General features: G+C 38.5%; 2 protein-coding genes across 3 annotated transcripts; both read left to right on the top strand.

Moving 5' to 3' along the window:
• Positions 1-306: 306 nt before the first annotated feature.
• Positions 307-8,899, top strand: LOC132850228 (acetylcholine receptor subunit alpha-like). Its single transcript, XM_060876553.1, has 9 exons — positions 307-719; positions 1,988-2,130; positions 2,304-2,348; positions 2,848-2,957; positions 3,492-3,687; positions 4,290-4,527; positions 6,147-6,370; positions 8,354-8,593; positions 8,720-8,899. The coding sequence occupies exons 1-9, from the start codon at positions 659-661 to the stop codon at positions 8,846-8,848; spliced, it is 1,386 nt and encodes a 461-aa protein (XP_060732536.1). The 5' UTR covers positions 307-658; the 3' UTR covers positions 8,849-8,899.
• A 1,028-nt stretch (positions 8,900-9,927) lies between these two features.
• Positions 9,928-16,331, top strand: wipf1a (WAS/WASL interacting protein family, member 1a). 2 transcript variants are annotated; one of them, XM_060876551.1, is made up of 8 exons: positions 9,928-10,094; positions 11,871-11,956; positions 12,115-12,244; positions 12,351-12,482; positions 12,584-13,675; positions 13,761-13,928; positions 15,415-15,510; positions 15,665-16,331. In XM_060876551.1, exons 2-8 carry the CDS (start codon positions 11,906-11,908, stop codon positions 15,715-15,717), a joined length of 1,722 nt encoding a protein of 573 aa, XP_060732534.1. In that variant the 5' UTR covers positions 9,928-10,094; positions 11,871-11,905; the 3' UTR covers positions 15,718-16,331. The 2 variants fall into 2 exon arrangements, with proteins under 2 accessions (XP_060732534.1, XP_060732535.1); XM_060876552.1 differs by having other exon boundaries at positions 9,930-10,094; positions 12,587-13,675.
• The last annotated feature ends 59 nt before the right edge of the window (positions 16,332-16,390 follow it).

Raw genomic sequence — 16,390 nt, 5'->3', positions numbered from 1 at the left:
CTCAATTAAACGTAGCTTTTCCAGACCTATTAGCCTTCACTCCTCAAGCGCATAAATGAGCCTTAGGTGTCTGTGATCGTGCCACCGGTTCACTGGTTGTCCTTCGTTACACTGATTGCTGCATAGCAGGAACACCTCATAAACCCACAGTTTTGGAGATACTCTGAGAATCCCAGTCGTCTAGCCATCACAATGTGGACCTTGTCAAAGACACACATGCTCCTTACACATGCCCATGTTTCTGCTTAGAGCATATCAACCTTGAGACCTGATTGTTTACATCCTGCTTAATATATCCCAAGGCTTGACAGCTGCCACTGCCACTGTAACAAGATAATCGATGTTATTCTCTTCACCTGTCATTGGTTTTAAATTTAATGCTGATCAGGGAATGTGCTACATGTGAGTTACACCAAAGAGACGGATTAGAGGTATTTGTCTCTGGTTTCATGTGCTGCACAGCAGATGGGTTTGACCCTGCAGTAGCATTAAGCAAAGCAGAGAGCTCAGTGAGAAACCAGGAGAGACAGAGAGACAGGCACTGGACTTGAATATCAAACCATCCACACCGGATAAGTAAAAAGGAGGCTTGAACAAAGCAAACTGGTTTTCTTGTTCTTTCTTTTGAAGCGAGATAAAGCAGCTTTTATATTTTTACATGAACACCAGTGACATGAAGTGGCTTCATTTGGTTGCTCTGCTCCTCTGTGTCTCTACAGGTACAGTCTGGCATTTTAGTTTATCTGTAATTTCATTTCAATTTGAAATAAATATGAAACACTCTGAAATGTAAATCATGTACACGCATGGTTGTATTTATATTTAGTCATTTTTATCAGTGATTGCAAAAATGTAATCTGTGTACTAATGAGATTGAACAAAATGCATCAAAACGCATAATGTGTGACAAGATAACAAGAGAGAAATAGGAATTTGTGGTCTAAACATTTTGTCACATACAGTAATTGAGGATGTAGACTTATTACGCAAGCTTTATCTGAGGATCTATTTATAGATATTAACTTCTACAATAATCCTTAACCAAAGTTATTATATATTTTACTATTTTATATGTCATTATATTACATAAATTACTTATTACGTAATATAATTACATGTATTAATTAATTGAGTAAAACAGAGCCATAGTATTTATCCTGTAAGACATTATAAACTCAGAGGTGAAAGAAGAGCTGTAATGTCCGTTTGCAGTATGAGAGCTAGAATATCACTCTGTTTTTAGCCTGCATAACATTTGTTTGAGTGACAGCTTCAGATGTGCAAGTGACACTTAATGACTTTCTTTACTGCCCTTCTGGAGGTCTACAGATTGTTGTGACTGATTTGTATGAATGAACACAGCTCTTGATCAAATGACAGGCAGATAATTATAATTAAATTATTTGCGCATAATAATTAATGTAACTCATTTTGATTGAAATAATTGAAATAATTGCATTATGTAAATATATTTCAATTACACACTGCAACTTGTCTCTAAACTACTCAGAAAATTACAATAAAAAATATGAATGGAATATTAAGGTTGGGACTTGCTGACATGAGATACCAGTGGAAACACATAGAGCTCTTCCGGGAACTCGAGCCCTGTCTGAATATTCACACGTTTGTTTTGGGCTCATCGCCAGCCGTGTGAGAAATCAGGCTGCCAGAATGTTATCCATTATAACGTAAAACTCCACCTCTTCTTCCATATCACTGTGTTTACAGGGATCAGATGAGCACTGGCTAAATCCTATCCGGTAATATTTCTTTAAATAAATCACTTGCAGTTTTATTTTTTCTAGCACTTTTATTAGGTCACAAAACATGTTTACAGCTAAGTGGGTGCCAAAATCATGAAATAGTGTCGATTCACTGATTTAGACACCTGTTCAAACTGATAAACATCATTAATAGATGCTGTTTCTAATTGAACTGGGTCTGACAGGGCTTACATAGTGTCTGTGTGTTTTGTGTCGAGCAGGTCTAGTGTGCTGCACAGAAGACGAGACCCGTCTAGTGAAAAAACTCTTCACCGGGTATAATAAAGTGGTCAGGCCTGTCAGTCACTTTAAAGATGCTGTGGTGGTCACCGTAGGACTGCAACTAATCCAGCTTATTAGTGTGGTATGATTCATTGTCATCACAATTAAACAATTACTCCAATTTCTTATATTATTTCATTATTTCTCATGACATGATCAAATTTAAAATATTCAATAGCTGGTCCAGTCTGTAAACCTGCTTTTCAAGCTGATTTATGGAAATAAACAGTAACGATCCTGACTTTTTTCTGACAGGATGAGGTCAACCAAATTGTCACAACCAACGTACGTCTGAAACAGGTAACGTGGTCTGATTCGAATCATTTCATTCATTCATTCATCTTCTACCGCTTATCCGAACTACCTCGGGTCACGGGGAGCCTGTGCCTATCTCAGGCGTCATTGGGCATCAAGGCAGGATACACCCTGGACGGAGTGCCAACCCATCGCAGGGCACACACACACTCATTCACTCACACAATCACACACTAGGGACAATTTTCCAGAGGTGCCAATCAACCTACCATGCATGTCTTTGGACCGGGGGAGGAAACTGGAGTACCCGGAGGAAACCCCCGAGGCACGGGGAGAACATGCAAACTCCACACACACAAGGTGGAGGCGGGAATCGAACCCCGACCCTGGAGGTGTGAGGCGAACGTGCTAACCACTAAGCCACCGTGCCCCCGCTAATAGAAATATTAATATTCTAAAAAAAAAAATCTTAGTAAAATAGTAATTATCTTGAAGGATTGTGTGTGTTTCTTGGTGACTAGTCAGTCCTCTCTCTTTCCTTTAGCAATGGAAAGATGTGAATCTGCAGTGGAACCCAGAGGAATATGGAGGAATAAAAAAGATCCGAATTCCATGCACTGACATCTGGAGGCCTGACCTCGTTCTCTATAACAAGTATGACATTAGATCTGCTTTTATTTTAGTCTTCTATATTTCAACACATTTATGGAAAATGAGCAGACAGCGTAAGTGCTGTGATTATTGCTCTGGTGTAGATTTGTGGATGTGTTTGGATGCAGCCTGTGTACTGTATTGGGTTGCTATGAAGGATCAAACTCACATGTAGCATCAGACTAAATCTAGACAACTGCAATATTTAACATAAGCCCTGTTTCAGGGTAGTTTGTATAGCTTTATACTACACACTCACAAACACACACACACACAAACATGCATGTGTGGGACCTGTGCTAATTGCAGTGCTGGTTGCCTGGCACATGATGGCTCAGTGCACACCATATCCTCTTCTGTTTTGATTCACTTCTCCTTTTCACCTTTTCTCTTTCTTTCAATCTTGTATTTCCCAGTAATGGTCTTAGAAACACATGTTGGATCTTGCTTGGTGTACTTCATTGTGTAGCTTTCTGTCTCTAAATTATTACTAGAACTTAAAATTTAAGGTTTTTTTTTCACTCTTTTTTTGTATAGTGCTGATGGTGACTTTGCCATCGTACATGAGACAAAAGTTCTGCTAGAATATACAGGAATGATCACCTGGAACCCGCCCGCCATCTTTAAGAGCTACTGTGAGATCATTGTGCTTCACTTCCCCTTTGACTTGCAGAACTGCAGCATGAAACTCGGAACATGGACATTCGATGGAAATCTTGTCGCCATCAACCCTGTAATAATATCACCTCATATGTGCAGCTCATTCCGTTGGTTCATTTATTTTAGTGTAAATGCAAAGCAGTAAAAGGAGGAAATATCTCAGTGTTCTTGGGGTGGAGCTGGGGTGGCTTGAATTTGCACATGTAAAACTTTAGGCAATATAAATTTAATAAATATATATAAATAAATATAAAAAATAAAATAGGAAGGAAAATGAAGATATTGGAGAAAATAAAAGATTTTAAAAGAAAAATTGCTTGTAATACTTTAATAGCAATTTCTGTGACTTATTATGTACTAAGTCAACACTATATACAGACATTTACTGGAATCATATAAAATACATAGAAATACAGATTTTGTACAATAGCTGATTTTATCTGTTGTAAAGTCCAGTCTTTAAAGTGTGTATTCTATTGTATAATAATTGTGATCTAATAGACTTGTTCTGAATTATAAAGACAATTTATTTTATTGATCAAAACTTCAGCTTAGTCAACCTTAATTATATCTCAGTTGATCAACTTTTACACCCTGTCAGTTCACTGACACATAAATTGAATTACTTCATCTGCGGAGCCTCTAATATGATCGATTGTTTTCTCTGTCTCTCAGGACAGCGATCGGCCAGACCTGAGTAACTTTATGGAGAGTGGTGAGTGGGTGATGAAAGACTACAGGAGCTGGAAGCACTGGGTTTACTATGCCTGTTGTCAAGACACTCCATACCTGGATATCACCTACCACTTCCTCTTGCTGAGACTGCCGCTCTACTTCATCGTCAATGTGATCATCCCGTGCGTCCTCTTCTCTTTCCTGACTGGCCTGGTCTTCTACCTGCCCACAGACTCAGGTATGATCTTGCATCTAACACATTGTTGGCTGGATGAAAAAGTAAACAGAACAGGGACAGGTGTTTGGATGAATACATGGTTGACTGATAGAATTTAATTGCATGTGTGATTGAAAAAACAGCCAGCATCTGATGTCTGTGACTGATGTATATATAAGATGTGTGTGTGTGCTTTGTGTCTCATGTCTTTCAGTCTGACTCTAATGTTTTATACCTCACACATCACTCTTAGTCTCATGATTTCAGGAAGTGCTTGGCTAGATGCCTGAGTGAGATAAGGTCTCTTAATTTGGTGGATCATCAGATAAAACCTGAGATAATAATCGGTGGAGTGATCCTAATTTTTTTTGCTGCTCCATTTGTCATGTTTTTTTGCACAAGGTTGTATGGTTATGCATGTTTATTTGGGTTTATGTTTGATCTGTTCCTAATTAGTGAAATAAATAAGTGTTTCAGTGACTTTGAAGTCACCAAAAGGGCACAACACACACGCAAAAACACACATGCACACACACACACACACACACACACACACACACACACACACACACGTTGTGTCAGTGTTGATTCATCAGCTTAAGTAGCAGTCTCCTTGCTCAATGGACCGTGATAAAGGCAATAGTGCAATCTCCATAATCAGCGCACAGTCCTTTCTATGTAATAGCTCATGCTTGGAGAATCCTAAAGAGCTGACCAGCGCTGAAATGAACCCCTTACTGAACTCCCAAGACTCATTGGCTCCTGCACACTTCCTCAATATTTATAACTGTGCACCTTTCCTATTAGTTTCCCTGCAGTCATTTAATAATTCATAAAAGTTAAAATGCATAACTGAATAATGAGCTGAGATTTGAAGAGGGTTTTAAACCAACTAGCATGGCACAAAGAATATATTATTAACAATTCAAATCAGCAGACAAACATGCAGGTGTCACATGTCAGGATAACGCAGGGCAATCAAATCAAAAGCAAAAGTTCAAAACCAGGAAACAATGTCCATAGTTAAAATTCACTCACTCACTCACTCATTTTCTACCGCTTATCTGAACTATTCTCGGGTCACGGGGAGCCTGTGCCTATCTCAGACGTCACTGGGCATCAAGGCAGGATACAGTCTGGACGGAGTGCCAAACCATCGCAGGGCACATACACACACACTCTCATTCACTCACGCACTCACACACTACGGACAATTTTCCAGAGATGCCAATCAACCTACCATGCATGTCTTTGGACCGGGGGAGGAAACTGGATGACCCAGAGGAAACCCCCAAGGCCTCCTGCATAAATGTATACATATATATATATATATATATATATATATATAGCACTGCCAACTGTCCCCTGGCCTTCACTCTGACCTTCTGAGGCTTCATATATTGTGCAAACACATTAAAAGATTATAAATAGACCACTGTGAGGCACCACAGGAGTTTACAAGCCTTTTGTATATATTTAGTCTGGCTGATAGCCACTCTGTTGCTAATAGCGATGATCAAAACAGCTGACAAATATGCTGAGCTGAATAGCTGTGTTTCTCTATCTGACATGACACCACAAGTGGTGAAAACGGTCCGTTCAAGGCAGCAAATGATTAATGTGTATATGTGTGTGTGTAGGTGAGAAGATGACCCTCAGTATCTCTGTCCTGTTGTCCCTGACTGTGTTCTTACTGGTGATTGTGGAGCTCATTCCTTCTACCTCAAGCGCAGTCCCTCTCATTGCAAAATACATCCTCTTCACTATGATCTTCGTCATTGCTTCCATCATCATCACCGTCATTGTAATCAACACACACCACCGCTCACCAAGCACACACACCATGCCAAACTGGGTTCGCAAGGTGGGTTCACCAGAATATAAATTTGTGTGTTAATTTGACTTCTCTTTGTGCTGCAATTTACAACTTTAATGTATTACATGTATAATCCTGTACATAAGAGACTGAAATGAATACCAGAGTCTATCAATAGCGCTGCTATCCTGACCTGCATTCACTGTAGCTACACTCTTAAAAAAAAAGGTGAGAGAAAAAGATTTTTAGGAGTGAGGTTTGAGAAGAGCTATTTTATCATGAATCATTAGCTAATATTGTCCGTGACAAAGCAACAATGAAGGAATTATGGAGCAAAAGGTTCTTTAAGGGACAAGCAGCCAGGCATCTCTGTCAGTGTGAAATAAATTCACTGATGTCATTCAGTACAACTATTATAAATATTAGGGACATTATTTAAATGTTTACAGTAATATAATTTTGAGCCATAATGAATTTTATATCTAAATTTAAAGGCTGACATGTTTTAAGACATTAAGGATTGGACACAAAACATAACCATAATGCTCAAGAATACATTAAATAGCTTTGAAAAAGGTAAAGCTTAGATAACAACATTAAATTAAATTTACATTAACATTCACACACACACACACACACACACACACACACACACACACACACACACACACACAGACACACACACAAGGTTGAATTAAAAAAAAATGAAAAAAGAAACAAAAAACTTTTTACGATTATTAAAGTGTCTTTCCATGTAGAATACAAATGTAATGCCTATGAACACAGAATACAGAAAGTTATATAGAAACAAAAATGACAAATTTGTCTTTTAAACCTATAAAAAATGTAAATGTTTCATAATATCACATTGGCACAACAGCAATTATCGAATATGAACATAATTTAGAGGGATTAAAATTGCTTAGATCTTCTAGGGTCACTCTTTTCCTCTGCAATTTATTTTTAAGATATTAAAAAGAAAAAGAAAATGTATTCAATAAATATTAGATAATAATTACAATGCTACAATGATTATTGGTTCAATTTTAGGTTTGTTCATGTTTATCTTATAGAGCTGTTGTTACCCAGTGCTACCATCTAGTGTTTCAAAATGTACAGTATGTCATTCTTGTATAAAAAAAAACAACAAACTATCAAGCAATAAATATATTTCCTGACATATTAGACAATTTGCATGAGCCTGTGCTGTCACCCTCTCAGTCAAATAAAGAGAAATGTGGAGAAAGGTTGATCTGCAGAGAGAAAAAAGCTCTTAACTAGTAAGTTAGCAATTGCATGGTGGGTGAGATAAAAAAAACATTAGGAGTTTAATAAAATATCCATCTGTGTAAAATACAAATGAAATGCCTTTGAATACAGAACACAGGGAGGCTTTTAAAGAAGAGGGTAGAACTAGTCATGATGGTTCATCAGCAATCAGGTCTGAACTGAAATGGGTCAGTTTGCACAATGACACATTAGTTCCTAAGGAGCTCTCGGTTGCAAACTATTATAAACTGTTGTAGAAATGACATTATTTACATTTACATTATTTACTGTCCAGTGTCACCCAAATGAGGATGGGTTTCCTTCTGAGTCTGGTTTCGCTCAAGATTTCTTCCTCATATCATCTCATGGAGTTTTTCCTTGCCGCCGTCACCACTGGCTTGCTCATTAGGGATGAATAGTATTTTAAGTTAATATTTTTAAATTGTATGTATATGTGTGTGTGTCTATGACATGAATGAAAAAAAAATAGATATATATGATGGAAACTATAGCCACACTGAAGGAAGAAACCTTTTGAGGAACCAGACTCAAAACAGAACCCATCTTAATTTGGGTGACACTGAAGGGTGTGATTATAAATATACAGTCCAACAATTGTGTAGAAGGTTGTTGTCCTCAAAGACCACATGTAGGTGGCATCTCCTCATGATATATTAAAACACAATGTATTAAACCAAATGTATTATTCACTCCTTGCTTAATTTACATTTGTTTTACTTGTTGTTCTTCTGCCGACTCTAGATTTTTATTGAGACCATCCCCAATTATATGTTCTTCTCCGCTATGAAGAGGCCCAGTGCAGAAAAACATACTAAAAACATTTTCAGCCCTGACCTGGATATCTCGGATATCTCAGGGAAGCCCATGCCCACTGCGGTGCCTTTCCAGTCGCCCATAACTAAAAACCCAGATGTCCGCAATGCTATAGAAGGAGTGAAGTACATCGCAGAGACCATGAAGTCAGATGAGGAGTCCAACAATGTAAGACCATAAAATGTGATAAAGTGTTCAATGTTATTGTGATTCATTATAATTCTTTAACACTCTCTCTCTCTCTCTCTCTCTCTCTCTCTCTCTCTCTCTCTCTCTCTCTCTCTCTCTCACTAGGCCTGTGATGAGTGGAAGTTTGTTGCAATGGTTCTGGACCACATTTTGCTCTGTGTGTTCATGGCAGTATGTGTAATCGGAACATTGGCTGTCTTTGCCGGGAGACTCATTGAGCTCAGTCTTTTGTAACATGGTTATGATATTACATGAATCATTTTAATTTAAGGCAAAATGAAACTATGTGGCCTAATGATTATATATATATATATATATATATATATATATATATATATATATATATATATAATTTTATTTTATTACAAGCTTGTCATGCACATTAAACTCACAAAAGCAATAGGCTGATTTCTGTTCACTGTTGGTAATAGCTAGAAAAAACTACTATTTTGGTATGAATAAAAGTATATATACTTTGGTCTTAAATGTTCTTCGTTTTGCAAGGTTTTTTTTATTTCAGTTCTTTCTTTCTTTCTTTCTTTCTTTCTTTCTTTCTTTCTTTCTTTCTGGTTCAGTGTAGACTTTAATCAGAAGCTCTTTGCAATATTTAAATGATCGTATCTCAATTCCTCTTCACATATGTCCTAATTTAAAACTTGCTAGTGCTCCTTCCTCATACGGCATCTGAGTCATTTTACTTTTTCCTCATTATGAAGTAAACAGGGGCAGACTTACTCATTACAAAAGGCCTTACTGAAAGCGGAAGACATCTTGTTCAATTCACTTTCCTTTCCTTCAGTTTGGATTGAAAAGCAAAGCATCTCTCACATAAATTATATTTATTCCTTGGCACCTGGAAAGCTAATATTCACAAAATCTGACCTTGCATACCCATTTTACACATAGTACACATTTTCTGCACCAAATTTAATAAAACCTCATCAGTTTCAAATCAATACTAGAGTGTTGCTGAAGATAGCAGCATAATGCAATGAAATGATTTTCCCCCTATAAATCCAGGTGCTTAGGCATTTTTTAGCAAGGTTTATATTTTTGGCATCTTCATATCTGTTGCTATACAGTATTTCTCTCTTTGTTCTTCTTTCTGTCAGTGTACTGAGTTCACCTGCTACTTTAAAGTTCACACAATTGAGAAAGTTCATACAGAATGAAGAGATAAGGAAACATGTCTGCTGTGGTAGAGATCGTTTGCATGCCCCACTCTTTGTGTGAAAGACACACACACACACACACACGCGCACACACACTTAGAAGCTAAAAACAATTACTGATTGGTCGGCTGCATCAGAGACAGGAAGTGCAATAGAACAGTGTGCACAACAGTGATACTTCTCTCTGACTTCTGACTTCAACCACGGTTAAGCCCATCTTCTCCTCAAATAGATTGAGGGGAAACTCTAGGAAGAGCAGGAAGGAAAGGGAAGCTTTGGAATCTAGTGAGGCATCCCTGCTGTCAAAGGTTGGTGTTTTTTTCATGTGAAGGTTCTTGCATTGTTTGTTGGACTCTGCTGCAGAGGAAACTCAGAGGAGGAAACATGAATTTTCACAAAGCTACTGAAGAAGAAGGGTGGTTGTTACAGGTTAACCATATCGTCTGTTCATCTCTTTTCCATTGTAAAAATTGCTCACAATGTAAATTACTTTTCCTAGAAAACTAAAGCATTTTGAAGAAGTATAAGTGAGTTGAAATTGTAGAAACTGTGTAGAATTTCACAAATCTACATGTATATTTCACTCATAAATTCTACACAAAAAGCTTTAGTTTAGAGGTGGATTAAATTGTCAGCAGAATTATATTGCTATTATATTTTACTGTTTCTTCAAGGTATCATGTGTATATTACTTAAAGCCTGTGATATTCTGACAGCTTTAATGAGAAAGTTGCAAAAAAGACATTGGTCTTGACCTATTTTTTTTGCATTCACATTGAACACCTGTACATTTCAAACTCACACAGTAAATCACATAACATTTTTAGTCATGTTTCAATCCAATGGTAAACTATTTTTTATCATTATGTTTTCAAGAATAAAAGCCTTTTAAGGGTTTGTGTTCTTTTTCTTTGTTAGAAACATATCCCATTTGTCTTGTGACTGTTTTGGTTCCACTTTTTTTTTTACCTTTTCCAAACCAGCAAGTTCCTGTCTTTCTTCTTACAGTTAAGTAACTTTTAGTGCAATAATGTTCACGTCAGAATAAACAACTGAATCTAAATATATTTTTAAAAGGTGTCCAAAAATATCAAAATACATATAGGTCTCTTCGTTCAGTCTCATTTTTAGAGCCGTATTGAAATGCTATTGTTTATTACATTCTCAAATTCACAAATTTGGTCTGTGGCTGAAACTCTAACTGCAAAGGAAATGAAGAGGCCTGTATTAGAGTTTCTCATAAGTAGCTTATGTGTCAGGAAGTTGCTGTCAACTCTGTTCAGCAAAGTGTACAGATTGGGCTGACACAGGGTCGTAATTCTGCTAAGATTGTATTATAACTATAAAATATAAATAAATTAAGAATTAATGCATCACTATTTAGTTATACATTATATACCATCATCAATCAAAATATAAATCTAAAATGTGAAAGAGGGTTACCACTTTGATTGAGGTTGATTGAGGTGACATTTGCAGGTTCTGCAGGCCTTAAGCTACTGTCAGCTGGCTTCAGTCAGTTTCCATTGTAGAAAAGAGAGAATGTGCACATCTTTCCATGTTCAATAAAAATCAAATGACCATAGCTTATGTCAGTATTGATGCAACAATATCACAGAAACCAGAGTTTGTATCACATGGTATAAAGTAGCTGTCCCACACACGAGCATGGAATACAACCAGGATATTGCCCCTATTTTAAGTCTGTTGTGGAACAGGCCTATTTATTCAAAAAGTATGTTGGATTATGCGTAACCAGCCTAACTCTCAAAAACTTTCTAATGAATCATGAATGTGATCTTGTTTTAAATACATTTTTATAGTTACTTAGCTGAATGCTTGAATTCACACTTTGTGAGCATGTGTCATTTACAGGAAACAGAGGAATGTACAATCTGTCTTTGAGCGTGTGATGGAGAGTAAAATGAGTTGGTTATTTAGTAAGTGTGAATAGGGGTAGTGGTGTTAAAAGACACTTGTCCAATCTGGTATTAACAACTTTTTTTCCTGTGTTGGTGTATTGTGTGTGTGTGTGTGTGTGTGTGTGTGTGTGTGTGTGTGTGTGTGTGTGTTTGTGTGTTCAGCTACAGCTTGAGTGAGTGAGCAGACCGGACAGAATATGCCTGTTCCTCCACCCCCACCAGCTCCCCCGCCTCCAACCTTTGCTTCGGTACGAAACATCACAGTTTTCTATCTTACTACAAACAATTTATTAATCTCTCTCAGGAAGAATAGCATCAAGCATTTTCTATTGTAGACTGCCACCTAGTGGGGGCTTTATTATTAACTGATTTAATGGTTTATCTATTGTTTAAAAAAAAAAAACAGGCAAATACTGAAAAACCAAACCTGTCCAGATCTGAGCAACACGGAAGAAATGCTTTACTCACAGATATCTCCAAAGGCGCCCGCCTAAAAAAAACTGTCACCAATGACCGCAGTGGTCCAGTAATCGATAGTAAGTACCTCAAATTTCATCACATTTCTGCTACTATACTTTAACTATAAATAATGTATATATTACAAGTATATTAAAAGCAAACAATAATAAAACTGTTTTACAGAGCCCAAAGGTGGAGGTGGAGGTGGTGGTGGTGGTGGTGGTGGTGGTGGTTTAGGAGGTGGAGCACCAGGTGGACTTGGGGGACTGTTTCAGGGTGGGATGCCAAGACTAAAATCTGCAGGAGGTGGCCCTGGTAATTAGCATTACAACTTTTAAAAAAATGAATACTATTAATGTGTTGTATATAATATGTATCTGTCTAGTGTTTAAGTTCTTCACATTTATGTCTCCAAGCAGCCAGGCCACCTATGCCACCCACTGGTGGGAGATTGCCAGCACCAAGTGGAGGAGCTCCTCCTCGTTTTCCTGACAGTCCTGGGCGAACAAACATGAGCAGGGGCAGTACTCCACCTGTGCCTTCCCCTTCATCTGCCTCTCCACGTAGTTCACATACTGGTGGTCCTCCATCTTTACCAGGAGGCCGATTCCCAAGCTCCCCTTCAACACCACCAGTACAACCAGGTCGGCGCCCCAGCATTCCTGTAAATCCGGCTCCCCCTGGCAATCAAACATCTTTCCCACCGCCACCTGTTCCATCTAGCGCCCGTCCATCTTTTAACGCATTTTCTTCTGGATCCTCAAATGATTTTCCCCCTCCACCACCAACGGTTGGAGGAAACAGGTCCACGTTACCTCCACCTCCTGTTCCCTCAGGTGCCCGGCCTCATTTTTCCACAACCAGCTCAGATGATTTTCCCCCTCCGCCACCAATGGGAGGAGGAAACAGGTCATCACTACCACCACCTCCTGTTCCCGCAGGTGCCCGGCCACAGTTTTCCACAGCAAGGTCAGATGATTTTCCCCCTCCACCGCCACCTGCAGGAGGAAACAGGTCATCATTACCACCACCTCCTGTTCCCTCTAGTAACCGGCCACACTATTCCGCAGGCAGCTCTGATGATTTCCCCCCTCCTCCACCATCCACAGGTGGGCATAGGCAATCATTACCTCCAGTTCCCCCTAGTAGCCATCCTCCATTTCCTACACCTGCTTCTATGTCAGATGATTTCCCCCCTCCACCACCATCTGTAGGAGGAAGTAGAAAGTCATTTTCTGGTGACGGGTCTTCACTACCACCACCACCCCCCTCAGGAAATAAACCAGGACAAAGATCTGTGGGTGGTGCCCCACCACCACTCCCTTCAGGAAGAGGAGATCTGCCACCACTACCCCCTACACCAGCAAAGGAGCCAACCAGTACAGCTCCTAAAAGAAATTCTTTCAGTAACCCACCACCTGTCCCACGAACTGGGGGGTCTGCCCCACCACCACCTCCACCCAGTTCAAGACCCCCACAAGCAGGAAGATCCCCATCTATACGATCTAGTATGACCTTGGTCAAATTTATGTACAAATTTTTTTTTTCTTCTAATGTTTGACAAGATATGACAATTTGGATCTCTTGTTATAGATCCTCTTCCACCTCCACCTCCAGGGGACAGCAGAGGAGGTCCTCCACCTGTACCTCCTCCTAATCACCCTAGTGGTACTAGAGGAGCTGGCAGACCTCTTCCTCCACCGGATAAGCCTGTGGCTTCCATGGGCAACGGCTACCAGAGCTCACCTCAAAACAGCACAAGTATGGATTTTTTCACCCTTTTAGGAAGTTTAAAGGTATAGAAGTTTAACCACTAAATAGCATAGTAGGTCCCATTTATTAAGCCACATGATTTTTTTTTAAGTTAGAAATGGCCTAAAAGATGAACCATAAGTATGCTAAGTCTGAGTCAGTTGTCTGCAGACTCATTAAGCTCCTTTTAAAGTGCTAGGCACCATTAGGTAAATACTGTGTGGTCAGGATTACTCTTTATTATGTCCCCACATACAGTATTTAACCACATTCTGACTTAAAATGCACATTTTCCCTTTACAACTCTTTTTTGTGGTTATAAAAAGCACGACACACCTAAAATCGGTCTGGAAAAACAATAATTAAGATATACCTCATATCTGGGTTCATAAACTATTTTCTTAGCAGTCAAGTGGCTAAAAGAAACACAGTACTACATGTCTTTATTTTTAACTTGTCCATTGGATTGATTGTAGCAAAATACAGCATCATAACATTTAATTATAGACAAAGTTTGGCTTCAATCTTATAAATGACTTAATGCTTCCTTCTTTTTTTTTTGAACAAAAAACATACAAAAAAAAATATTACACTTTAAAAAGCAAAACAACCCCAAACGAGTGGATTAATAATCTCTGTTGAGATTATATTTGGGGTCAACTGTTTTATCTGCAAAGAGCAGTTTGGCTGCATGTTTTATTTTTGTAAAGAGCAAAAATTACTTAATTAACTGATCTGGTGTCATTGTGATTATTAGATGTGGGTTTTGCTAAATGTAAAAGCTTCAGCCTTGCCATCGCTTTGTTGTTAGCACTGTTGACACATGGGTTTTAGATTAGATAGATTAGATTAGATTAGATATAGTGATATATTGCAGCAGTTCTGAGGGGTTCAACAATTTGAATGGGCAATTGTACATTTACATTTACAATTCCAACATTTGGCAGACGCCCTTATCCAGAGCGACATACAGAAGTGCTTAAGTCTCTATCATTGAATACATTAACTCTGGTTCACTAGGTTACATACTTAAGATACCATGAGTCTAAAACATTGTTAAATTTTTTTTTTAAATAAATATATATGCAACAAAATAGTAAGTGGGGGGATAGTTAGTTGAAGAGTTCAGTAAGGAGACCGCTGGGGTAAAAGCTGTTCCTTAACCTGCTGGTCTTGAAGTGCAAGTACCTGAACCTCTTCCCAGAGGGTAGGAGTGTAAACAGTTTATGGGATGAATGAAAGGTGTCCTTGGTGATCCTTAATGGCAGGAAGTGGGGTCTTTATAATGAGCTGGGCGGTTATCAGCACCCTCTGTAATGCTTTACAGTCCATGACAGAGCAATCCCTGTACCAGACTGTAATACAGCTGGTTAAGATGCTCTCAACTGTTAAATGTTTGTCAGAATAGCTGATAAAAGGTTGTATAATGATTTGGAGAAATTTGGTCCTGATATTAAACCCACAAGGTTCTTTTTTTTTTTTTTTTTTTTTTTAGATGAATGGGAGATGAGGTTTTCCTTCCATGCAATTTCTGAGCTGCCCCCACCTGATCCTTACATTCCCAGCACTAAGACATACCCCAGCAAGTCTGGTAAGAATGTTTGATTTAACAGTTTTTGCCACATTTTGTTTTCTCTGTTATTATTATAGTAATAATAATAAATAACAATAAATAACAATAAATGTGGTCATTCCATTAAAATCTTTACATATATTTAAAATCTATTACTATGTATTTTCTGCAGGATCATTACCAAGGGAAAGAGGAGCTCCTCCATTGCCTCCAATACCCAGATAAACAAAAATCAATCATGCCGCTGCTGTATTACTATTCATTTCTTAAGCACAGCCTCAAAGTACTTTTCAGAAAGTGGCTGAGTTTTTTTTAAATCCACATGCATGTAAGAGTGTGACTCTCTCTCCCTCTCTCTCTCTCTCCTTCACACACACACACATGCACACACACACACACACACACACACACACACAGACACACAGACACACACGCATACACAGACACACACACACTCACACATGCACACACACACACACACACACACAGACACACACACACACAGACACACAGACACACACACACACGCATAGACAGACACACACACTCACACATGCACACACACACACACACTCACACATGCACACACACACACACACACACACACACACACACAGACACACGCACACACAGACACACAGACACACACACACATGCATAGACAGACACACACACTCACACATGCACACACACACACACACACACACAAATAAATATATTAAACATTATTATGTAATGTGTATACATTAATAGGCATTGAAGTGCAATGTGCTGAAATAATGTTTTATGTTCTATTGTTTTTGCTGAGAAGGCTAAAATAAAACACTTTTTATAAGACACATTGGCTGAGTGGTGCAGTGAATTAAACTAAAATGAAGCATATGTCTGGTTACTCTGT

Source organism: Tachysurus vachellii, chromosome 8 (genome assembly GCF_030014155.1).
Source record: "Tachysurus vachellii isolate PV-2020 chromosome 8, HZAU_Pvac_v1, whole genome shotgun sequence".
Lineage (NCBI taxonomy): Eukaryota > Metazoa > Chordata > Actinopteri > Siluriformes > Bagridae > Tachysurus > Tachysurus vachellii.
The sequence above is the reverse complement of the archived record's forward strand: the minus strand, read 5'-3'. Positions and strand labels throughout refer to the sequence as shown.

What these genes read in the sequence shown, in the direction of transcription:
- LOC132850228 (XM_060876553.1), top strand. Translation starts at nt 659, where the DNA reads ATGAACACCAGTGACATGAAGTGGCTTCATTTGGTTGCTCTGCTCCTC. An exon ending in CCAACGTACGTCTGAAACAG is followed by an intron (nt 2,349 to 2,847) that starts GTAACGTGGTCT and finishes TCTTTCCTTTAG; the next exon opens with CAATGGAAAGATGTGAATCT. An exon ending in ATCTTGTCGCCATCAACCCT is followed by an intron (nt 3,688 to 4,289) that starts GTAATAATATCA and finishes TCTGTCTCTCAG; the next exon opens with GACAGCGATCGGCCAGACCT.
- wipf1a (XM_060876551.1), top strand. Translation starts at nt 11,906, where the DNA reads ATGCCTGTTCCTCCACCCCCACCAGCTCCCCCGCCTCCAACCTTTGCT. An exon ending in CTCACCTCAAAACAGCACAA is followed by an intron (nt 13,929 to 15,414) that starts GTATGGATTTTT and finishes TTTTTTTTTTAG; the next exon opens with ATGAATGGGAGATGAGGTTT. An exon ending in GACATACCCCAGCAAGTCTG is followed by an intron (nt 15,511 to 15,664) that starts GTAAGAATGTTT and finishes TATTTTCTGCAG; the next exon opens with GATCATTACCAAGGGAAAGA.